We start from the raw sequence: 24014 nt of genomic DNA, 5'->3' as shown, positions 1-24014 counted from the left end.
ACCCTGTCACCAGAGTAGGGAGAGGATGGCAGAGTCCTGCCATCATCACAGGGGCGGGACAGGGGCGGCAGGATGATGCTCCAGCTCCTCTCTGCTGTCCTGCAGTGACGCTGCTGACCTGGTGGTGCAAGGCAAGGGGACATTCGAGGAGCTGATGGTCTGTTCCCGGGAGATCGCAGCCAGCACTGCTCAGCTGGTGGCAGCCTCCAAGGTAGGAGCAAGGCTGCTCCCCTTCCCATGCTTCAGGGTGATGCTGGGGCACCATGTGATCATCCCAAATCCTGGGGCTGGTCTGCTCACCTGGCAGGGTGTGACTCCCTCCTCACTCCTGTCAGGTGAAGGCAGACAAAGACAGCGCCAACCTCTGCAAGCTCCAGCAAGCCTCCCGGGGTGTCACCCAGGCCACGGCCAGTGTGGTGGCCTCCACCAAGGCTGGGAAGTCTCAAGTGGAGGAGAAAGGTAAGTATTGGGCTTAGTCATGTAATGACTAAGGTTGGAGAAGTTCTCTAAGACGATTAACTGTTCCCCCACCATTAACCACGTCCCCAAGTGCCACATCTACATGGTTTTTAAATCCCTCCAGGAATTGTGGCTCCACCATGCTGGGCAGCCTCTGCCAAATTTTCCTTTCTTGGCAACCTAAACCTCCTCTGGTACAACTTGAGGCTGTTTTCTCTGGTCCTAATGCTTGGAGCACAAACCTGCCCCAAAACCTCTCCTCTTGGCACTCACCACTCTTGGTTGGCTGTGCCCCTGTGGTCTCTGCCCGTGGTTGCCCCTCACTGCCTCCCTGCATATCCCATGGTGCCAGACCCTGCCAGCAGCATGGGAACTGCTGGGGGATGTGACTGGAGGAGCAGAGCTTGAGGGGGGCTGGTGGTGTGTTTCTCCACAGATAGCATGGACTTCTCCAGCATGACACTCACCCAGATCAAGCGACAGGAGATGGACTCGCAGGTAGGAGGTTCCCTTGTTTTGAGAAACACACCCAGTCAAGTCTCTCTTGGGCTGCCTGGGGTGGGGCATCAAATCTGAGGTCACCATACCCAGCTGCCCCCAGGTAGCACAAGCAAAGGCAAAGCCCAAGGCATGAAGGCAGCAAGATGGGTATGCCCAGGAGTCACATCCACTTGGTCCTCGATCCCTCCCTGATGCTGTTCCCATCATGACATAGCAGCCCGTGGCCATCCCTGCCCCCCATGTGCTACCCACAGCACCCACCTCTGCCTGGCATGGGGCAGCTCTGGGGAATTTCCCTACCTGGGAAGCCCACACAGATCATTGTGCTTTCACCTGTCTGCACAAGCAGTTGCCCACCTGAGCTCCATCCCCTGCCCATGTCCACTCATTGGAGCGCTCATGGGATGCATCTCTGTGGTCTTTGGGCTCTATGTTGGGGGGATAACGGGTGTGAAAGGGGAGTGCTTGGCCCAGCTCTGTGCTGGGGTGGGCATGTCCTGGGACGTGTCTCCAGGTGCGGGTGCTGGAGCTGGAGAACCAGCTGCAGAAGGAGCGGCAGAAGCTGGGGGAGCTGCGGAAGAAGCACTACGAGCTGGCCGGCGTGGCCGAGGGCTGGGTGGAGGACGGTGAGTGGTGCCAGCCCTGCTCCAGCTGGGCAGCTGCTCCCGGAAAAGGTGGGGCAGGGTGGAGGAGTCCTGCCTGCCATCCATGGCAGTGAGGTTTTGCTGCTGCTGGCACAAGCCTGAGGATAGTTGGCACACATGGGCAAATCTATGGGGTCTCTAAACAGGAAAAACCCCAACATGTGGGATCTACACCATCCCCAGGCAGGGGACTCAGGTGCTGCTAGAGCAGCCTTGTGGTCTCAGAGGGATGGGGCAGAGGGGCAGCGCACCCCCCTGACCTTGTCTTCCCACTTACAGCTGCAGATTAGTACCAGTGGTAGAAGTAGACCACAGGGGACATCTGGAACCCTGTGGGGGACACCCCTGGGACCCCACTTGGCGCAGTCTGTTGAGAAGAATCCCAAGGAAGTGGTGCAGAAGCCCCCCTGAAGCACACATCCCCTGTGTCCCCCCAGGAGCTGCCTCCAGCAACAGAGCTGAGCCGCCAGCAAGACCCCGGAGCCGGGGCGAGGGTGCAAACCACACCTGTATTTATTAGAACTGCTGGGGGTGGGGGGAGGTGTCTACATGGGGGTCTTTAACCCTTTAGTTTTGTTTTTGCACAGATTCTGGGAACCCCTAGAGCCTTCTCTGGCTGAGTGAGTGGTTGGGCTTCTCTTGCCTCTCGCTGCTTTTCCAGCCTTAATCCAGCCCCTGGCTCGACGTGAATGTACCCCCGCCCTGGGAATGAGCATGCTGAAGGCCCCAGGGGTGCTACCAGGTGTGGGACAGCCTTTGGGGTGCTGCTGGACTTGGTGCTAAGTGTGCTCCACCTCGTCGGGGACGCCGAGTGCCTTTGGCCGCTGCAGGCTGAGAGGTGGTGTTCCCATGGGATACCCTGGCCAGTGACAGAGTATTAGGAACAGCTAGGAAAAGGGCAGCAGCAGGAGGGATGCTGCCATGAGCTCCTGTCCCTTATTCCAGGTCCTCAAAATGCCTCCCAAGCACCCCCCGAGTTGGGCTGCTCTGCCCTGACAGTTCACTGTGTTCATGCCAGCAATAAATCCTCCGCAAGGTGCTGCGTGTGGGTTTGGGCCATCACAGTGCCACCACAAGCCACCAGCTCCTGGGGACAGGGGGTGACTCTAGGGCAGCAGCACAGAAGGTTTGGGGGGAAGCCAGGAGCACCCCAAAGTCAGAGTAAGCAGCTCCCTGTCCCTGCTCACTTTGGTGCCACTCTGGTGTCATTCCCACCCTCTTGAGTGCAGGGGGACCAGGGCCAGCGTGGCTGTGGGCAGGGGTGGCCGTGGAGCTGGCACCAGCCAGGGAATCTTTGTGCCTTGAGCAGGGGACTCAGGGCAGGGGGCATCAGCTACCTCCAGGACCCCCAGCTCATCTCACTGCAGTGGAGACAGTGATGTCAGACCATGCAGCAATGTCCCCATCCCCCACAGTCCTGCTGGTGACCCCGCTGGGGCCAGTCTCCCTCCACTTGGGGTACTGAGGATGGGATTTGGCCTTTCTCCCTTTGGGAAGAGGCTGGGCTGTCACTGTGTGCTTTCCCAGCAAGGTGCTGTCAGCACCCAGCTGGCACCTGGAGCAGTGGGACCTGCCATCCCTCCAGGCAGCCATCCCACGTGCAGGGACCCGTTCCCTGTCCAGCCCTGCCTCTGGACCACCTCCTCTGTGCACCAGCCCGCTGCAGGCACCTGGGCCTGCTTCTCAATCTCCAACCCGTGCTGGCTCCCCTTGGACGCAATACCAACCATCCCATCCCTGCAGGACACACAGCCCCAAAACCCTCCCCGCTATTTCGGGGGAAGTCTCGCCTGCACACCCAACTACCTCAGGCCTTGGGGCTGGGGAGCAGCACAGAGGTTACAGTGGCAGTGGGGGCTTGGGGACAGCTGCACTGCTCTCGGCCTAATCCACTTGTCCCTTTTGTGTCTCAGCCAGCCGTGGGCAGAGGGTCCCTGCAGTGTCTCCAGTGATGGCACCTGGTGACAGGGACGGCAGGGGTGCCCCCCCCCCCCACTGCATGGCAAGTTGATTTGGGTTTTCATTGTGTGATAATGACCGCGTTGTTTGTTTTGGATTTTTCAATAAAGCCTTCAGCCCAGCCCCGCAGCTTGAGGGGGACACAGGGGACCTGTGTCTCAAGGGGGTTGTGGGCTCTGCCCTCATCAGTGTGCTCAGTGGCCCTCAAAATCACTTGGTGACCTGGGTATTGTTCTGGTGATGACCTCCAGCCTTTGCCCCCACTGTCCCACACCTGCGTGTCTCCATGGCCAGCCTGCATGTCACTTCTTTTTGCTGTGAGAGCACCAGGATGTGGTCCCAGCCCAGCCCTGCGGAGCACAGGTGACTTGGTCGTCCCTTCCTGGGAGGATGATGCTGCAGTGGGGAGGCCATGCAGATCATCCTGTCACCCCGGCAGAGCTGGGTGGCCCGTGGAGTCCACAGACAGGGATCTTGGGGGAATGTCCCCTCCTAAGCATGGTTGACCCACCCTGGGCAGCACCTAGAGTCTTCCAGCCTTGCCAGGGCCACCTGGACCCCTGGAGTGCAAAAAGCCCTGTGACAGCAGCCACTGCCCTGTCATTATCCCTGCTGTTGTCCCTGCCTGCCATGGTCCCTGTCCTCCAGGAGACAGCTGACTGGCAGTAGGGTGGGATAGCCCCAGGGGTAGCCATGTCTCCTGAGGAACGCAAGGGCTCAGCTAGCCAGAGAGAATTTCCCACCGTTCCCAGCTCTGTCCTCAGAGCAGGATGGTGGCAATGGCACCCTACAGCTGGGACAAGGGGACAAGCTGGACTGGTGGTGACTGGAGAGAAGTGGGACTGTGTCCCCGGGATCCTGCACATGGGGTACAAAGTCAGATACGGGGTCAGGATTTGGGACCTGTGAGGACGTGCAGGAACTGGGACAGCGAGACACAGAGGCTGGAATAGTATAGGGGGACTGTAGGGAACACGATGGGGGGAGGGACACAGCGGCTGTCATGGAATGATGTATGGGGGTTATTAAGAGACAGGACAGGAACACAGGGACCGGGAGTGGGAGGACATGGGAATTGGGATGGTAAAGAGGCCTGTGGATTGGAGATGGGAAGTTGGAAGCTGGGTGGAGGAGACGTGGTGGGGCAAGCTCGAAAGTCCCGGTGGGAACCGGGGGCACATGGCCCGGGGCAAGGGAGATGGATGACGGGGGGGCGAGGGGAAGACCCTGGCTGGGGAACTAGAGGGGAGGACAGGCGTGTCATTCGGGATCTTGGCGGTGGGGACGGGGTCGGGGCCTGAAACAGACCCGCCCGGCGGCGCAGAGCAGGCGGCGGCCAGCGGAGGCAGGGCCGGCCGTGCTCGGGGGGGCCCGGCTGTCCCGGTCCCGTCTCTCCCTCGGTCCCGTCTCTCTCCCGGCCCGTCTCTCCCTCGGTCCCGTCTCTCCCTTGGTCCTGTCTCTCTCCCGGCCCTTCTCTCTCCCGGCCCGTCTCCCTCGGTCCCGTCTCTCCCTTGGTCCCGTCTCTCCCTCGGTCCCGTCTCTCCCTCGGTCCCGTCTCTCTCCCGGCCCGTCTCTCCCTCGGTCCCGTCTCTCCCTCGGTCCCGCCTCTCCCTCGGTCCCGTCTCTGCCGTAGCCGGAAGCGCCGCCCGCCGCCGAAGCCCCGCCCCAAAAGCCGCTGTCCCAGCTCGCCCCGCCCATTAAGCCCCGCCCACCCACGGGGCCCGGCCCCTCCGCGCATGCCCACAGGACTCGTCGCGCCGAGGGGAAGCCCCGCCTACCGCGCGTGTCCCTCCCCCTGAGCCCCGCCCCGCAGAGCACGCCGGGAGCGGCGGGCGCGCAGCGATGGCGGGCGCGGGGCCGGGCGGGGGGCGGGATGGGGCCGTGAGGGCTGCGCTGGCCGTGGCTGCCGCGCTGGCGCTCGCCTTGGCCTGTCTGCTGCTGCGGGGCGCGCTGCTGGGCGCGGCGGCGCTGGGCGCAGCGGGCGCCTGGTGCGCCATGCGGCCCGGCCCGCCCGCGCCGCGCCCGCCCGGCAAAGCCGCCACCAATGGGGGCCCGGCCGCGAGGGCCGCGCCGCGTCGCCCCCAGCCCGGGTAGGCCAGGGGAAGACGGGGGTAGAGTGGACGGGGAAGCCCCCGACCGCGTCGGAGGCGCTGACCGTGCTCTGTCCCCACAGGGTCCCGCGCTGCCGGCCGCAGGCCCCGCGCCGTCGGTACCCGCTGCCGGAGGCCCGGCCGGCCGTGCCGCTGTGCTTGCCCGCCGCCCGCTGGGAGGGCGGCTCCCCCCGCAGCGCGCCCTGGGCCCGCCGGGCCGGGCCGCTCCGCAGCCCCGTCACTGTGAAAATCGCCCCGCCGGCCGTCGGCATCGCCCGCTCCCCGGCGTGAGTACAGGGTGACCGGTTATCAGCCGTGGTGGGGATCAGAACGCGCCGTGGGGAGCGCCCAGCTGGCTGTGCCCGAGAGCAGCAGCCCTTCCCGAGCGCTTGCCATGTGGCTGGGGGGATGGTGCTGTCCAAACCTCCGGAAAGGGCTGCAGGGGAGAGCTCTGTCCTCCCTTCGGGGATCACACCAAGTACCTCGGCCTGCCTCACACCTCACTCTGCTCTGTTCCACAGCCTGGAACAGTTGGTCTCGCCTCTGGCCTTGCCAGCCACAAGCAGCCCTGACCCGTGTGCAAAGGAGACTGTGCTGAATGCCATCAGGGAGAGCAGGAAGAGGGCTGTGGAGGAGGAGGAGGACCAGACTTTTGGGAATGATCAGGAGAACAAAAGAAGGTAAAAAGGGAGCGGTTCAAGTTGCCAGTGTGTTGGAAAGGTCGCAAATGGGATTCTTATTCATGAAGTGATAAATGGGATGTGCATTAGACCATGCCAGGCCCCATGAGACCTCGAGTCAGGGCTGGAAAAGTACTGTGAGAAGTGAACTGCAGAGAGGAAGCACCGCTGATCCATCACCCAGCCCTTGGTGCTGTGTCTAAAAGTCCTCCTCTGCAGTCACAGGAGTGTGGTTTAGGTATGGGTCCAGTGTGTTCTCCTGCCTGGCTTGATATGTTTTGGGAAGCCTGGGTGGGAAGTGGCTTGTCTCCTCACAGGGGTTTGAAGACTGAGAAAGCATGGTGGGAAATGTTGGTATCTGCTGTGGGCTCCATCCTTCTGTCAGCTCCAGGCTCCCAGGAGAGATGGAATTACCAGGTAGAAGCATTGCATTTGAAGAGCTCCAAGCACTTCCCTTGTGAGCTGATCTAGCAGAGGGAGGTGAAATGAGCAAGTAAATGAGACACTTTCTATTGCTTTTGTTACTCAAGGTCAGCAACTTCCATCCCTGAGTTCAAAGGAGGGAGGGTGCTGTGTTTTTGCCAGTGTCCCTAGGAAGGACAAGGAGTAAATCCTGAGAGCCATTGTCTGCCAGAGCCTTTCAAACCACCTACAGCACTGCTTTGCTATCCCACCCTCCTGCTTTTCCTAGAATCACAGGATGATTTGGGTTGGAAGGGACTTTAAAGCTCACCCATTGCCACCCTCTGCTAGACCAGTTGCTTCAAGCCCTGTCCAACCTAGCCTTGAACACTCCCAGGGATGAGGCAGCCACACTTTCTCTGGACAGCCTGTGCCAGGGCCTCACCACTCTTAGAGGGAAGAATTTATTCTGTATATCCAACCTAAAGTACCCTGCTTTCAATTTGAAGCTTTTCCCCTTTGTCCTATGACTGCACTTCTTGATGTAGCCCTTCTGTTTCCTTGAGATCCTTTCCCCTTCAGATCCTGAAAGGCTTCTGAGATCTCCACACCATCTTCTCTGCTTCAGGCTGAACAGCCACTGATGTCTCAGCCTGTTCCCATAGGGAAGGTGCTCTAGTCCCCTTGCCAAATTTGTAGTTCCTTTCTGGATTTGCTCCAACAGTGGCCTTGTCCTTCCTAGTTGTGTCCATGGAGGCTCTTCCATCTGGGCTGGGATAGGGAGCTGAGACACTGATTGGGCAGTGCCTGGGGCATTGTCCTGCACTGGGGCTGCTGCTGGAGGTAGCCCAGGGAACAGAACAGGATAAAGCAGGGCACACCGACCTCTGTCAGCACTGAATTCCCATCTCTGGATGCTTGGCTCATTGGATCAGAGCCCCACAAGAGCCAATCAGGACAACTACAGAATGGGTGCACAGACAAGATCAGCTCAGAGTATTTTTCTTTAAACTGTTTTTGTAATATGGTAATACACAGCTCTGCCACAAAAGCCAGTTTTGAAGGAATTAATGTCTGGCAAGCACGAGGAATGCTTGCAGATAGAAAATTTCCTTGGTGGACAGAAAGGAGCTGTGTCACCTGGAGAGAGTGGGATCACCTGTGCCTTGGGGTCAACTTGCCCTGGGCTTGAGGGGAGCGCTGGCCAAATGACCAAGTGACAGGGCTGTTCTACAACTTTAGTTCCACTTTACGGGAGGATGTCTTTTGTGATTTTGGCACTTCAGATTGTCATGAAGTCATAGTGGGAAGGGGATTTCAGTTTTTTACTTGAAATGTCCCAGGCGCTGGTTAAGAAGAGGTCAGAGGTGGGAGTTTCAGAGCTCAGGTCTGTTCAGAAAGACTGAGCAGCTCATTTCTGGAAGTATTTTGGCTTAGAGTAATGGATTTAAGCAATTTTTTTTTTTCTTACGCAAAACTACTGTGCCAAGCAGGCTGCTGGAGGAGCTCCTGGTGTTTAGGGTGAGAGTCGGCAAGGAGAGGCCCACAGGGAGAGAAAATCTGCAGCAGGGTGTAGATGGGAGAAAGCTCTGTCCTGAGTATTGGGTGCCAGGAAAAAAGCAAAGTTTGATCTCTCTCTGGGTACTCAGCCTGTCTTTCCCCAGGCTGGAGAGGTTTCCACACTGTCATAGGCTTTCACACTCTCTTCTCACAGGCGCCACGACAGCAGTGGAAGTGGGCAGTCAGCATTTGAGCCATTAATAGCCAATGGTGCCCCTGCTTCTCTCATACCCAAGTAAGTGCCCAACAGCCAAAAGCAACTGCTAGAATGGGAGGGAGCAAATGTCTGGGATCTGGAAAAGGGGGCTTGGGTTTTGCTTGCAGAGCCTGACTTTGGGGCAGAGCAAGAGAGACTGTGGTTGTGCCTTCAGTCTGTCACCCTGTGACAGCAAGGGTGTGCTGCTGCTGAGGGTTGTTTCTAAGCAGGATTTCCTTCCTCTATCTGCCCTGCATGAAAAGGTCTGGTGGGCAGGAGAGGTGAGGAGCTTATCAAACTTTCATCCCCCTCCAGGCCAGGCTCTCTGAAGAGGGGCCTCATCTCACACTGCCCAGATGACTGCTCCAACAAGAGGTCTCGCACCTCCTCCATGAGCTCCCTCAACAACACCTATGCTGGTGGGATCCCCAGCTCCATCCGCAATGCCATTGCCAGCTCCTACAGCTCCAGCCGGGGCCTCACACGGGTAGGAACACTGTATCTTGACATTCTTTTGGGATCCCAGCTCTGGGCTCATGAGGAGACACTGGTGTGGCAGGATGTCTGGACCCAGTGTGGCTCAACCTGGCAGTGTCACCACCCTGGGGAACAGCTGAGCTGTGGGCCATGGGCCGAGCAGCAATTACTTGGTTTTTGGAGGAGTCCCAGGCTGAACTGTACTGCTGCTTTTACACCAAACCAAGAACGAGTCTTTTTTCCCCCTCTCCTGCTACTTGGCCAGCCTGCTAGACTGCATAGATCCAGGTGAAGGAAAAAAATTAAAAAAGGTTTTGCTGTGCTGACATCTTTTCAGCAGTAGTCAGCAGTGTGGGAGCCATATGTTCCCACTCTGACCCAAGTCCCACCTGCTGACTGTGACGGAGCTTTGTCTGTGTGGGGAATGGTTTGCTCCAGGTGGTGGGAGGGACGGGTTTGCTGGGGCTGCAGAGAGTCTCACCCTTGCATTGGAATCCATCTGCTTTGAGCTCCTGGCGTGGAGGCGCTGGCTTCTGCCAGAGCAGCCCCACACACGAGGGTGTCCAAAGCAGTAGGGTGGCCTCTACCTGTGTCACACAAAGGCAAGGGCCCAGCAGTGTACTCTCTCCCTGCGTTCAGCCAGGGCAGTAAAAGCTCTGGAGGCTGCTTGTTCTTTATGTGCATTCAGCTTAGGGTGGCCAAATTTTGTGCTCCCTAAAATATGGGGGGGAGTATTGGTGAAGCAGGAGAAGCTCTGAGCTCATTGGGCTCAACAAACCTTGGCAAATGGGGCTTACTGAGGGTGAGCAGGGAGCCTGTGCTCTCTGCCAGACCCATGCCAAGTTACTGCTGGTATCTCTCTGCATTCCAGCTGTGGAAGAGAAGAGGTGTGAGCGTGTCCCCTCTGTCCAGCCCAGCGTCCTCCCGCCCCCAGACACCAGAGTGGCCTCTCAAGAAAGCCAGGTAATCAGCTGATGGCCAGCCAGCAAGAGAGCAGTCTTTCCCAGCCATCTTAGAATGCAAGTCCCACTTTCCACTGTAGCTGGGAAAGTCCAGACCCCTCTCCTACACGTAGTGATGTAGAGACCCACTTGTGTCAATTGGCCTCCCTGTCACCTTGTCGTGCTGTGGTGTGTCTAAGCTGTGTCACCTCTGGCCCACTCCCAAGCCAGGTCAGAGATTTCAGGACACAGTTGTCACCGTGGTGATGGTCCTGGTGGCATGGGCATGGCCTGGATTGCCAGATCATTAGGAAGAGACAGGCCCTGCTTTTTGCTATGTTAAAGTCAAATCCCAGGATCTGTATTTTAGTGCCTGCCTTGGAGCACAGTCTGTGTTCTCCTCTTTCCCAAGTCAGAGGAGCCTGAGCTTATGTCAGAACTAAAACTGACACAAGCACCTGGTTGGGTCCAACCTGCGAGGAGCAGTGACTTCCATCTGAGACCCCCCAGCTACCCTCCTGAGGCTGACTCATCTTGTGGAGGGTGCACAGGCTCAGCCAAGCTGAATCTGGAGCAGGAAGCAATTACTGTGCCTGGAGCTGGGCAAAGCTTTTGTCTTGAGATCTGTTTGCAGGAGGCAAATAAACACCAGGGATACTCGTGCAAGTGTTCAGCCTGTTCAGTCTCATCCTGCTCCCTGCGGACAGGGCTGGGCCCAGGGTCAACCATAACTGTCCCTCCTGCTTACACAGGGAAGAGGAGTCACATCATTCCAACACTTCCACCCCAGTGAAATCAGACAAGGAGCTGCAGACAGAGAAAGGTAGGTGTGCCCTGACACTGCACTCACGTCACCAGTGCAGGCAAGAGAGTGGGACAGGAAGCAGCTGAGGTCTGCAGTGGGATTGGCTTGAGGGGTCACCTGGAAACTTGCCCTATGCTGGTTCCAAGGCAGTGGCACTTCTGCTGGCCTCAGTGACTGCCTTAGTGGGATTTCCAAGTGATAAGGGTGTGCTGACAGTGTTGGGGTGCTAGCAGGTGCTTGGGAGTTGGCTTGCAAGGGGGAGCTCCAGCTCCCAACCCAGCTTGGATCAGGTGTCAGCCTTGATCCACAACCTACAGTGGTGTGAGTAGCACTCTTACAAATTCCAGTCTGAGCTTAGTCCAGTTCTTCCTCAGCTAAAACGGAGAGGAAATCCTCTGTATTTCTGTAGATGGGCCCCATGATATAGTGCCAGCTGTGGCATGTGGTTTGCGTAAGGCAGTGTGTTGGCACAATCCATGGAGCTAGGAAGGGGCCACTGCCCCACCAGCCTCATGTCATGGACCTACTGGATGTGAATCTGCTCTTCAGGGTATCACAGCCTTGTCCTCAGTTTCAAACCATGCCCCTGGCCCTGCCCTCTGAGTGGGGCCACCCAGAGTGGGTTCAGAAGGTACAGACCCATTGCTACAACCAAACACTTCTCTGCCCAGAGCTCAGCCTGACTTGTCTTCTTCTCTAGTTGTGGAGTCACCAGTGTGGAAGAAGCAGAATTCCCTGAGCCCACCTTCTGCTTCGGGAAGCAGTGGGAAGCGCAAGCGGAAGATCCCGTTGCTGTCATCATTCCGTGGGGACCAGCTGTTGCTGGTACGTTGCTGTCTCACAGCCCCTTTGGTCTTGCTCTGGCAATAGAATGTGCTCACTGCAATTTCTGCAGGGCTGGGGGCACACTGACCTGCCTGCCCTCAGGAAGGAGGCCCCGTCTTTGATCGAGTGGGAAGTGACGCTCTCCCCAGCCCCAGTGTCTGGTGGGCTGTGTGTGGTTGTGCTGCCTGCTGCCGGACCAGGTAATGGCCTGGGGAAGGCCTGCCATGCCCTGAGTGCCACGCCGGGGGCCCACCAGAGTTGGGGACTGGAGTAGCTGCAGCAGGACCACCTGCTTCACAGGGCTCACCACAGACAGTCGCCAGTACAGCTTCAGAGAGGCTCTGCCTGCTTCCCTGGGAAGGAGCTAAGCTGCTGCTGCTCTCTCTTGGCAGCCCCCGCCACCTCAACTTGGCTACTCCATCACCTCAGAGGACCTGGACGCAGAGAAGAAAGCAGTGCTGCAGTGGTTCAACAGTGTCTTGGAGGATAAGGCTGGTAAGGATGGGCTGGAAATGTGGAGGGGTAGGAACAAGCTCAGATCTGGGGGTGCTCTTGGTGCCTTCCAGCTGAAGAGATCTCATGCCTTGTGGTGTTAGGTGAAGTTGCCTGTAGGGTGTAGGTACAGTTCCCCTGCCTGCTGGGAAGCTCTGCTAAGGGTTTATTCCTCACAGCCAGTTGTGGGTCCTGACACCTTGCTGTTTCCCTGTAGATGCAGTCTCCAGCACCACTGCAGAGATGATGCCTGTGTCCAAACCGCCGGTGTTTGTTGTGACCTCCCCTGGGCCTCTGCCTGCCTCCGCAGCTCCTGCTCATGCCAGTTCCTCACTTCTGGACAGTTTAAAGAAGATGCAGAGCAGCCAGGCTGTATCCACAATGCCAGGTGAGGAAGAAGAGGAGAGTTGACACAGTGGAATGCCAGCAGAGTCAGGCAGGTGCAGCAGGAACTCCTCGTTGCCTCTGCATGAGGCAGCTGACTAAACCCTCTGTTGAAGTGCTCTGCTGGCAGCAGAGCTAGCATGCAGGGCTTGAGGGGACACCTTTGGGGATGTTGAGCCCCTGGTCCTGCTCGAGGCTATGGTAACCATGGAGGGCTGGGTGTGATGGGAGCTCCGGGAGCCTTTGCAGCCTTGCGTGGGTACCTGGCAGAAGGGTGGGCTTCTGAAGGTGTCCCCTTGTCTGTAAATAAGCTCTTCCTGCTTTCCAGACTCCAGTGGAACTGCAGCAGCATCCCAGCCTCCTCTGTCAGCTGCACAGCCACCTGCTCCTGTTGTGTCATTGGAGTCCAGCTCTCTGCCTGCCATCTCTGCTGACACCAAGCCTGTGTCTCTATTGAGCACACCTGCCCCCAGCGCTCCCCCTGCGCTGGTGGTGCAAGCCCCCAGCAGCCTGGCCTCTCCTGTGTTCACTGAGCTGGGCCAGACCCCCAGCAAGCCTCCCTCCTTCCCAAAGCCAAGCATTCTGTTTGAGATGCTGAACACCCCACCAGCCAGCCAGCCAGCAGTGACTGCAGCCACTGCTGTGCTCACCACGGCCACTGCAATGCCTACCATGGCCTCTGCCACACCCACTGCATCCACTGCTGTGCCCATCCCGCCCACTGCCACCCCCACCACAACCCCCATCTTCAAGCCCATCTTTGGTGCTGTGCCAAAGAGTGAGAACGCAGCAGTTTGCACGGCTGTCACTTCCACCACAGCCACTGTGCCTGTAAGCTCAGGCCCTGCCTCAGCATCCTCCACATCCTCTATATTCAAGCCCATCTTTGCCAGCATTACTGCAGCTTCATCTCCAGCCAAAGTCTCTCCTTTCACCTTCAAACCTGCGGCACAGCCAACCTCAGAACCAACAACTGCCTCCACATCTGCTCTGGCAGGAATCACAGGTCTTCCCAACATCATCTTCACCACTGCAGCTACAGCTGCTACCACCCAGAGTTCCTCCACAGATGCCACCATTAAACCTGTCTTCAGCTTTGGACCGAACCCGCCTGTTTCCGCTCGCCCTGCCGCCAGCGTGACTGTCACTGCTGCCACCTCCACCAGCACAACACAGCCCTTCTTGTTTGGGGGCCTCTCCAGCTCTGCTCCCAGCACAGAAACCAGCTTTGCCACCTCAGGGCTTGTGTTCCAGTTTGGGAAGCCACCTCCAGCCACAGTCACTGCCACCACCAGTGTCCCAGGAGGCCCTCCCTTTGGCCAGGTACCTTCAAACTCAACCACCGTGGGCTTTAGCATATTTGGGAGCACTACACTGACCACCTCTGCCGCAGCCACCACAGCTCAAGCGCCGCTGACATTTGGCTCCTCCGTTTCAGCTTTTGGCAGCTTTTCAGCCAGCGCAAAGCCACCACCACCGTACCCCAGCACTGGGAGCCAGCTCACCTTCAGCACTGGGGCTGCTGAGAGCCAGGTGCCCACCAGCAAACCTGCTTCTGGCTCCATCAGCTTCACCCCCTCATTCAGTTTCGGAGCCCCCCCAGCACAGTCAGTAGCTCAGTCAGCATTTGGCAGTGGTGCCCAGCCAGCCTTTGGCACAACCAGTGCCCAGGGCTCCTTTGGCACCAGCAGCACCCAGGCAGCATTTGGGACCACCACTTCAGTGTTCTCTTTTGGAACAGCCACCTCCACCACATCCAGCTTTGGTGGCACTACCCAGACCACAAGCAGCAGCACCAGTGCCACTGTCTTTGGTACCACCCCATCTCCATTCACTTTTGGGGCCAGTACCCAGCCGGGCCCCTCCACCAGCGCCTTTGGGATGGGTACACCGGGCCTCAGCAGTGGGTCCCCAGCTGTGGCCTTCAGCTTTGGGGCTGGGCAGAGCGGGCCAGCCCCGGCAGCAGCACCCTTTGGCTCATCTCTGCCACAGAGTGCACTGGGAGTGCAGGGCCAGAGCACGCCCTTTGCCTTCACCATGAGCAGCACTCCCAACAGCAAGCCTGCATTTGGAGGTGAGTCTTTATGGAATCATGGAATGGGTCATGTTGGAAGGGACCTTAAAGATAACATTGATCCATCCACGACTCTGCCATGGGCAGAAACACCTTCCACTAGACCAAGTTGCTCAGGGGCCTGTCCAGCATGACCTTGAATATTTCCATGATGGGATGGGAGCAGACAAGCCATCTTGAGGTTCTAGAGTTGGGCAGTAGTATTCCTGATGGACCATGTCAAGGCTCTCAGGATCCACAGTGCTGGTGAGGTCAGTGCTTCTGCCATGCAGAAGCAAAGGGAAGACACTCCCATCACTCCCTGTAAGGATCCTGCCCTTCTGGGGAGGGGAATCCCTAAATTCTGCTAATTGGCCCCTCTGAAGGCACCAGCTTCCCAGCTCTGCCCATCCGAGTGTCCTACAGGGGCTGAGGTTGTCTTGAGTCCTTAAGAACCAACTGGAACACCTTAGCAAGCTGGAATGCTGCCAGCCAGCAACTGCCATCACTTTATGCTTGCTCTCAGGGTTTCCCTAAGACTTCAGATCCCCACTGGATAGTCCTAGCTCCCGTGGAACTGAAAGCCCCACAGTGAGCAACTCCTTGATCTAGAATGGCCAAGGTCTTTTTTTCTCCTTGGCAAATCCTTCTGTGCGGCACTGCTGTTTAGAGAGCTTTGGGATTACCTGGAGAGTGTAACTTTTTGCATTAAAAGGGCTTTTCAGGAGCAGAGGCTGGTTCTAGGGAATGGATTGTGATGCTTCAGCCCCCCAGAGAGCATCCTGTGCCTCCTTTGAGTTCCACCGGCTCCCAAAGGCTCTTTCTCCTTTGCCAACCCTGGCTCACAGTGACGTCTTGCTTTCCAGGATCTCCAGTGCCCACCTTTGGGCAGGGCACACCTGTCCCTGGAGCCGTGGGCAGTGGGAGCAGCACCCTTTCCTTCAGGACACCTAGCACTCCTGCCTCAAGCTTTGGAGGAGTCAGCACTTCCTTTGGTAAGGATGGAGTTGGTGCTCCAGCCTTGGGGAGCTCATGGATCAGGGTGTGCCCTTAGGCTGGGGACAGTGGTAGGGCCAGCTTCTCTGGGAGACGTGCTGGGCTCTAAGGGCTGCCAAGCCTTCTGTTCCTCCCAGGGTGAGGATGGCACTGATCCCAAAGCCAGCAATCTGAGCAACCTTTCTGCTTCCAGGTTCATCCACTCCCGCCTTCTCCATCGGGGCAGGATCCAAGACGGGCACTCGCCAACGGCTGCAGGCACGGAGGCAGCACACCCGCAAAAAGTAACCCTAGTGCTGCTGGGCTCCACTGGCTCTCGTGTGGGGGGCTGTGGACTGGAGCTGTCCTTATACTGAGACCATGCCCAGTCCCTGACACCCACTGGAGACCATGCTGGATAAACCAAACTCTTGTTACTTGAACAGTTCCAGAGCAAAGGCTGGACAAATTTCTGTACATAATCCACAATGTTCTTTCCCTCAGTTTATTTTGCCTTGTTTAATAATATGTACATTTCTCCCCATTTGCTTCTTCTAGCTGTTTCCGTGCTCCTCCCCAGCCCTCAGCCAGCCCCAAGGCCATGTCCTGCTCAGAGCTTGGCCAGTGACATGCTGTGGTTCCGAGCTGCTGTCAGACACTGTCTTAACCAGGTCCTGAAATCTTTCCCATAGGTCATCCCATGGCCTGGTGAACACAGTCCCATGCCTACAGCCAGGGTTGGTTCCAACCTGGCTCTGTTTTGGTGCTGCAGGTGACTGGCATGGGTGCGGCTGGGTGCCACCCCTGGGACCTAATGTCCTGCTACCTCCAGCTGAGGACATGACATAGCCCAGGACCTGGGCTGGAGGCATGGGGTGATGATGGGGGTCCCCCCCACCCCTCTCCCTTCTCTGCTGCTCCATGGGGCTGTGGGCTGCCCCCACCCTGCTCCCCAGTTCTGCTTTATCCATGCTCCTGTTCCTGCACTCACTGAATCGAATTTGGAGGAAGAGCTAAACCGTGTGTGTGGCGGCATGTTGGTTATGCCGGATTTGCTGTTTGGAGTTTCTTTTTTGGGGGCACCAGTCCTTGGGGGGAGACGTGCCCCAGCTAATTGGGTGTTGACAGTAGCATCACTGCGTGGCTGCTCATGCTGGGGAGTTGTCCCTTCCATGTCATGACTAAAAGGCAGCTAGGACAGGGGATTCCAACCGTGGCAGTCTCTCCACTCCCTTCCCTTCTCTCCTAGTACCTCTTCAGCACTTCAGGGGGCTCTGGAATTGCTCACAGAAGGAGTCCAGAGCAGATGCATTCTCCTCTCCATCCCAAATCCAAGTTGTTTTTAATTTTTCAGCTCATCTCCATCCCAGTGGGTTTTACTAGCTCCTAGGAACTGTGGTGCTGCCTCCCCTGTCCCCATCCAGCCAAGAGTGGGATTTCTCCCTTCCCTGCATTGGAACTTCTGTGGGAAGAGACTGCCGGAGCTTGGGGTCACCAAAGAGCCATCCCTTGCCCTGGTGAGGGATGGGTACTCCATTCCCAGAAATGTTTTGCTGCCAGGTTTTTACTCTCCGAGCCGTGTGAGTGTGTGTGTTTGCTGAGGTCTAAATTAAAAAAAAAAAAAAAAAAAGAAAAAAAATCACAAATATTTAAACATTTTTTAACAAAATAAAAATTTATTTTTATATTTAAGCTAAATTGCCTTCAAATTCCTTCAAGCTTGGTTCAGTGAAGTTGCCTACCCCATAGCTGTTAGTGTTTAGCTATTCCTGCCCTGGCTGTGCCTGCAGGAATGCACTGTGCTGGGAAAGGCAGCTGCATCCTGCAGGCTCTACCATGCTCCCCCCCCTGCATTGTTCATCATCCCCTTCCTTTTAAATGTGACGTATGTGAATGTGACTAAACCTTTTTTTGTTTGTTTTTTAAAGTTTTTTAATTATTTCTCTGAGGGTGAGGAGCAGGAGCTATCATGTTATGGTGCTGAGTGCCAGGGTCAAGGCATCTCTTCCAGCAGAAAGGACAGGTGATGGGCTCTGTGTGACATAGTGGGGACACAGCCCTGCAGTAAGGGGACATAGAAGACCTGCAGGTGCTGGTGGGAATGTTCTGGCCATCACCAACCAGCATGGCTGAGGATGCAATGGGCCAAGAGCAGCCAGGCTGGGAAAATGTGTCCTTGGGGTTGGAGGAAGCAGAGGGCAAGGGGCTAATGCCTGCCAAGACTGACCCTGGGTGTCCTTCCCTCTGCTCCAGTTAGGATTCTTGGCCAGGAGAGCACCTGCTCCCCATCCTCGAGGTGCCTGGGTTTGGCCAGGTCAGCTCTGAGAAGATGGGGATGAGCTAGGACAAGGCTGAGGGCACCCTGGCTCTGGGTCCTGCCCCCAAGTAGCTTCCACACATAGTCCCACACACCCATGAGGAGTTAGGCTGTTCCTTCCCTGCCACACACGCCCTGCTAGGAGAGCCCCTTGTGCTTGGCGGGAGGCTGGGTTTTAACTGACTGAAGACTTGGATCATTCCTGGTGTGGCTGATGAGGATTTTAGTGTGAATGTGCAATTTTTGTTTCCTTGCTTCTTATGTCTCTGGTTTAAAATAAAATGACTGTGTTCACTTGGCTGTGCTCATGTGTGTTTCCTAGGGCTGGGATTTCCAGAGCAGGGTGGTGCTAGTGGAGTTCAGGTGCAGCACCCTCTGGTTCGTATGTCCATGCTCCCCCAATCCAAAGAGAGGGACAGGATTATTATTATTTCACCTTTTTCCCCCCACTTTGCCTCTACTATGAGCAGTGGCAATTTCATGGCAGGACTACACAAACACACTGGAAAAAAACTGAAGAGAGAAACTTTTAATCTGCTTCATCCCTACAGTGATTTTTTTTTCAGGAGGGAACATGATAAACCACCCTTAACCCAGCTGGAGGACCCCAGCCCTGCAAGGTGCAGAGTGAGGATTGCCTTGGGGGCAAACTTGGAGCAGGGAATTGGCTGCAAGGGGCAGCCCTGGGTAAGTAGTTGCCCCTTCCTGGCACCAGGGTGGTCCCAGTGTTTGGCACTCAGTCTCTGGTGTTACAGAATTCTCACTATTGACTGCAGGTAGCACATGTGTTCAGGCCAGTATGTGTCCCCAGCTGTGCAGGGGGTTGTCCAGAAAACGTTGTTTCACTCTTTAACCCGCTGCTTTTTCTTTTTCCTCTTGGGAGCTGCCCCTGGCTCTGTTCCCTCTCCTGGCTGTGGGTTCTCCTTGGCTGCTGCAGGCAGGGAGCTGTGGACAGGAGCAAACAGCCTGAGCCACACCCCGACATCGTCCCCAGGGTGCCCAGAGTGCTGACCTTGGCCATGGGCCCCCCCAGAAGCAGCTGAATTCCCCCCCAGCCCCCTCTCACCTGGGGGCAACAGCCCCTTCCCTGCACCGCTCCAGCACAGCCACAAAGAAACCGTGGGTGAGAGTCTCTGCGGGGGAGGCACGGAGGCAGCTCTCTGCTCCAGGGAAGGCTGCGAGCCCTCGGCAGGGCCAGGATGGGAAGGCAGTCACCAGCCTGCAGCACAGGAAAGGGGTCAGCCCCAACCCCTGCTCTGCACCCCCCAGATCCCCTGAGCCAGACTCACCTGAAGGCCGAGCCCCACTCCTGCAGCACAGCCTGCACCACCTCCTCGTTCTCTTCCTGGTGCAGGGAGCAGGTGGAGTAGACCAGGCGCTGGAGAGCTGGAAAGCTCAGGGCATGGCTGAGGACGCGGCGCTGGAAGCCAGCCAGCGCCTGCAAGCGTTCAGCACTCGGGGCCACCTCCTCCCCTGGCCTGCGGGTCACCATCCCTACAGGACAGGAGCTGTCACTGGGGGTTTACACACCCACTGCCCAGTTCCAGGTGAGCAGCGGGAGCCCCACACATTACCTGAGCCACTGCAGGATGGGTCGAGAAGGATGTGGGTTACTCTGCTGTATTTGGGGTCCCTGGGGTCCACAGTCAGGAAGTCCTGCTGGACCAGCTGGCAGCCAGTGACCCCTGCCCGTGTCAGCAGCGTGTTCATGGTGGCCACACGCTTGGGGTCCACATCAAAGGCAAAGATCTGTCTGAAGGCAGAGCCAAGTGCCCAAGACAAGCCATGAACAGACCGCCTGGCCGACGGGAACACTCAAATACTGGCCAGGCAGACCTTGAGAGCTGCCTCCCCTCTGGCAGGGTTATGGAACAGACGTGACTTCATGTCCCCTCAGGTCCTTACAGTGGCCGAAAAGTGACTGGCTCACCTGAGTTGGTGACAGGCTGCAGCTCCTCCTGCCACCTTCTTGTGGGCTGGGGGGGGACCAGGGCCACCTCCCCCCTTCCCTCCACCCCTGCACACAACCCTGCCCTCACCCCTTGTTCTTCAGGATGGCAGCCAGGTGGCTTGTCTTGTTTCCAGGGGCAGCACAGGCATCAATTACATGGGAGCCAGCAACAGGGCCAAGGAGGAAGGCAGGGAGGCAGCTGGCCTGCAAGAGAGCAAAGACCGTCAGAAGGGTGGGCAGAAACATCTGACCCCTCCTCGGGCATGGCTGATGCTGTGGGGTCACAAAGACCACCATGACACAGGGCCAAGGCCACCACCACGCTCCACCAAAAGCCTTGCCCAACCCACAGCCCCCTGCTGCTCCCAACTCTCACAGGTATTTATTTTATAGCCCAGGATTTCATCCTGAACCTTCAAACAATGCAAGCAAAGCCCCAGGGGAGTCCCACAGTTTCTGCTTTGACTTAAATGCTGCAGCAAGCTGAGCCATTGTGGAAGAAGCTCATCTTTCATCCCTGTCAGTAGTTTCCCTGCCCCCGCAACTTTCTGCTCCCCAGTTCCCTCACCTTGTCCTGCAGAATTATGTGTCCTGAAGTATACAGCAGGTTGTCATGGAGGTCTGTCTGCGAAGGGAAAACCAGCAGCTCCGGAAGATGCAGATCCAACAAGAATTTTTTTCCAGAAAGGGCCTTCAACTCCTCCACACTGTCCATGAGACACAGGGAACATGAATACAAAAATCCCAGTGCTCACAGCAGAGCCCAGGCTGAGAAATCCTTCATCCCACAGCTCCTCTCCAGCTACAGGCAGCATCTAAGAGTGGGGAGTGATAGAGACCCCAAACCAACCACTCTGAGCACCCACGTTCAGCAACCCTTCAACCCACCAGACTTCATCCCACTTGCTGACATTCTGGGAAAGGTGGGATAGCAGAAATACCCACCTGGTTGCCTTGCCCAGATAGGCATATCCCTGGCACTTGAAGAAGTCGATCACATCGTCCACACAAGTCTTCAGGGTGTTGACCCGGACATAGCGTGGGACCTGGGAGGCTGCAGGGGCCGGGCAGGTCAGACACAGATCCCACTACTCCCAGGGTGCCCACCCCGCCCGAGCCCCCTCACCTGCGGCGCTCACTGCCTGCTCCGAGGCCAGCAGGTCCTCGTTGCGGCTCACCTTGTGCCGCACCTTCATGCGGGCCAGCTCGGCCTCCAGCCGTGCCCGGTGCCGCCGGGCCAGGGCCTTCCAGCGGCCGCCGCACTTCAGCCCCTTGCCGAAGAGCAGGTCGTACACCAGGACCTGCGGGAGGGGACGAGGTGAGCCCGGCCCCACCGCCCCAGCCCACCGCGGCTCCGGGACACCGCGGCCCGGGGAGGGATGCCCGCACCTTCGCCAGCTGCGGCGCCAGCTTCTTCTCGGCCCGCAGCAACGCGGCTCCATCCAGCAGCTTCTCCAGCACCGCGGCGTAGCGGAGGGTCTCGGACACCAGCGCGTACAGCTGCCGGACGTGCTGCGGAGCAGCCAGCGGTCAGCGCTACCCCCCGGCCTCCCGGGGCCGATTTCCCGCCGCCGCCCGCCGGCCTCCCGAGTGCGATTTCCCCCCGCCGCCCCGCACCCCCGTTCCCTGCGGGCGCACCGGGAAGCCGCTGTTGTACACCAGGCTCTTGAGGCCGCCCTCGCCGCGCTCCAGCCGCAGCAGCACCTCGGCCGCCGCGCTGTACAGCGCCATGCGCGCCCGCGTCTCTTCCGCCGGGGCTGCCGGGGCGCCAGGGGGCGCGCGCGGCCCCGCTCCGGGCCCGAGGCCGGGGCCGGGGCCGGGGCCGAGCGGGAGGAGGGCGCGCGGCGGGGCGGGCACCGGGCGGGCACCGGGCGGGCACCGGACTGACACCGGGAGGGCACCGGGCGGGCACTGGGCGGGCACCGGACTGACACCGGGCGGGCACCGGACTGACACCGGGAGGGCACCGGGCGGGCACCGGACTGACACCGGGCGGGCAATAGACTGACACCGGACTGACACCAGGAGGGCACTGGACTGACACCGGGCGGGCACCGGGCGGGCACTGGACTGACACCGGGCGGGCACCGGACTGACACCGGGCGGGCACGGTGCGGGCACCGGGCGGGCGCTGCCGGCGGAAGGCCCCGGGTTACAGCCCCCAGCCAGCCTGGTCACCCCAGTCACCCCCGCCACTCTGGTTACCCCATGTGATAAACGCCAATCACTTGGGGGTTTTTTAATTTTAAAAGTTTAATAATAATAAAATGGTTATAAAAATAACAATACAATTAGAGTGTTATGTGTAGTAGATACAATTCGCGCCATTTCTAGTATGATATATGTGATATTGAATATTTGTTGGAGTATACACGTTTGTATTAGGAGTCCCCCCCCCCTCCCCTCCCCCGCAGGAGAAACCTGGTGTATGTTGAAACCCGATTTACAAGTAAAAGGATGTGGCTCGGCCAGCCGGGCGCTGATCATCGGTGAAAGACCCGAGATGGATATCATGGAAATCCTCGGGCAGATACATGTGAATGCAGGCTACCCTAAATTTCGTCAAGAGATTCACCAACTCCTGACACTGAATTGTTCTTCATCACGAAAAACGAAAATCTCATTAACCTATGGACTCTGAATAGAAGAAAAGACTGCTTGCTGAAATCTTGGCCTCGGGCGGAATTTTCCCTATAAAAACCGCTTGTGCCAGGATGTAGGTGTGTGGGCATAGGGGAAAACTTCTGCTGAGGCTGACTCCTTGTGGCACACACAGGGCCGATTCCCGGGCTCGGCTCTGTCTTTTTCTGTGGCTGGCTAGATAGAATTTGACCGCTAATAAAATTATTTTTTTCCTTATTTTTAATCTGGCTGAATAAATTCTCATTTATAGCATGGTGATCCCAGCCTCCCTGACCAACCAATCATCCTGACCATCCTCGTTACCTCGGCCATCCCAGCCACCTCTATCACCCCAGTGACCTTGGTCACCAGCCCCGGACACCCCAGCTGGTCCCTGTATGTGGAAGCATGCTGACATTACTAGTGATTGTTAAACCCTGTGGGTCATAGGTTGGTGGGGATTTGCTGCAGACTTTGGTGGTGTTCATGCTGTACTCAAGCAGAGCAAAGCATGCCCAGCCCTGGAAAGAGGGGCCTGCTCCAGGAAAGAGATCTGATCTGAGAAAGAGGGATCTGCTCCAGGAAGCTGAGACCTGTATATGGAGGGTAAAGTGTTATGAACAAAACAGCCTGGCTGGGACACTTGGCTCGAACTAAGTACTGACATTGAAATGTTAATTAGCTAATCGCTCCTGGGAATCACCTACACCCCACCCAAACTAGGACTAGGATGCAAAATTAGCCAGTGGAATCATGGGAGGGGGTTTTGGGGATGAAAAACACCCCAAAATGAAAAAGAAGGGCACAGTGGAGGGGGCTGGATGGGTGTGCTGGTTGGGGAAAAGGGAACCCCATCCCTAGTCTGTGTTTAACATGTCACTATAACCTGCAGAGGACCAGATTGGACTGGGCTGTGGGAAGCAGGCACAAAGAATCAGACATTTTACCTGGTGTTATCTGCAGGGCAGGATGGGGATAGTTGCTGCTGTACCTTGGCAGCAGATTGTGCATATCTCTCTGCCCTTTGGCTACCAGTGTGCCAGCAGGAAAGGAGAGAGGATGGTCTGCGGGGACTGCAGATACAGACTGGACACCTCTTTTTCTTTGGCTACCAGCATGCCACGGAGACTCCAGGGACAGATTCTGCAACTTTCTCACCCTGTGGCTACTGGAAGAAGCTACACCACCCCCCCCACCGAGCTGACTTTTTAATAAAGAGCTGACCACTAATAAAGGCATAAAACCTGTTCATTTCATAAAGGATACCGCAGAACAGTCACCATAAGGTGTGGAAATCTAGAGCTTCCCTCTGGTTGCCCTAGCAGGTCCGGGACCCTGGCAGGGGTCAGGAGCCCCCTGGACAGAGCCCCCAGAGACACTGTCTGTGATCTCTGTCCATGGAAAAGAGTTTTCAATCTTACAGCATGATTTACAAGCTCTGAGTGTTTGATATAAGTAATAATTAAGTGTGGCATGGGTGCAAAAGTAAAGTAAGTAGATTAGGGGTCCAAAGGGGACCAGATGAAGGAAATTGGGTGTGCCTTGTCCTTTTTCTCCTTCTTCATGCCCTCCATGTTTCACTGTGGTGTTGGCATTTTTCTGTTGGTTCAGGCTGGGGACACACTGTTCAACGTAGGTGACAGATATTGGCACGTTCTTGTAAATCCAGCCCAGGGAGTTT

At 57.3% G+C, this 24014-nt stretch overlaps 3 protein-coding genes across 6 annotated transcripts in view; 2 read left to right on the top strand and 1 right to left on the bottom strand.

Annotated features, from left to right (window-relative positions):
• Positions 1 to 3748, top strand: part of HIP1 (huntingtin interacting protein 1) — a 44197-nt gene extending 40449 nt beyond the window's left edge. For 3 of the 4 annotated variants that reach the window (XM_021540378.2, XM_077787458.1, XM_021540379.3), the window contains exons 27-31: positions 106 to 211; positions 336 to 459; positions 896 to 957; positions 1475 to 1586; positions 1884 to 1969. In XM_021540378.2, the coding sequence (XP_021396053.1) occupies positions 106 to 211; positions 336 to 459; positions 896 to 957; positions 1475 to 1586; positions 1884 to 1894 (415 nt within the window). In that variant the 3' untranslated portion in view covers positions 1895 to 1969. Of the gene's footprint in view, positions 1 to 105; positions 212 to 335; positions 460 to 895; positions 958 to 1474; positions 1587 to 1883; positions 1970 to 2041 lie in introns of those variants that run through there. The other variant, XM_077787459.1, reaches the window with a different exon arrangement.
• A 1657-nt stretch (positions 3749 to 5405) lies between these two features.
• POM121 (POM121 transmembrane nucleoporin) lies at positions 5406 to 18054 on the top strand. Its single transcript, XM_077787630.1, has 13 exons — positions 5406 to 5592; positions 5649 to 5940; positions 6175 to 6333; positions 8450 to 8530; positions 8807 to 8978; positions 9840 to 9931; positions 10662 to 10732; positions 11415 to 11539; positions 11932 to 12034; positions 12249 to 12419; positions 12744 to 14489; positions 15335 to 15463; positions 15658 to 18054. Exons 1-13 carry the CDS (start codon positions 5406 to 5408, stop codon positions 15750 to 15752), a joined length of 3423 nt encoding a protein of 1140 aa, XP_077643756.1. The 3' UTR covers positions 15753 to 18054.
• A 220-nt stretch (positions 18055 to 18274) lies between these two features.
• On the bottom strand, positions 18275 to 21459 carry NSUN5 (NOP2/Sun RNA methyltransferase 5). The gene is made up of 10 exons (XM_077787457.1): positions 21350 to 21459; positions 21101 to 21223; positions 20838 to 21012; positions 20657 to 20765; positions 20280 to 20418; positions 19800 to 19915; positions 19335 to 19513; positions 19050 to 19254; positions 18827 to 18979; positions 18275 to 18705 (listed from the first exon to the last, which is right to left on the bottom strand). The coding sequence occupies exons 1-10, from the start codon at positions 21440 to 21442 to the stop codon at positions 18603 to 18605; spliced, it is 1395 nt and encodes a 464-aa protein (XP_077643583.1). The 5' UTR covers positions 21443 to 21459; the 3' UTR covers positions 18275 to 18602.
• Positions 21460 to 24014: the final 2555 nt, after the last annotated feature.

The sequence above is a fragment of the Lonchura striata genome, chromosome 20, assembly GCF_046129695.1.
Source record: "Lonchura striata isolate bLonStr1 chromosome 20, bLonStr1.mat, whole genome shotgun sequence".
Taxonomy (NCBI): Eukaryota; Metazoa; Chordata; class Aves; order Passeriformes; family Estrildidae; genus Lonchura; species Lonchura striata.
Note: the sequence above shows the minus strand (reverse complement) of the source record. Positions and strands in the feature narration are given on the sequence as shown.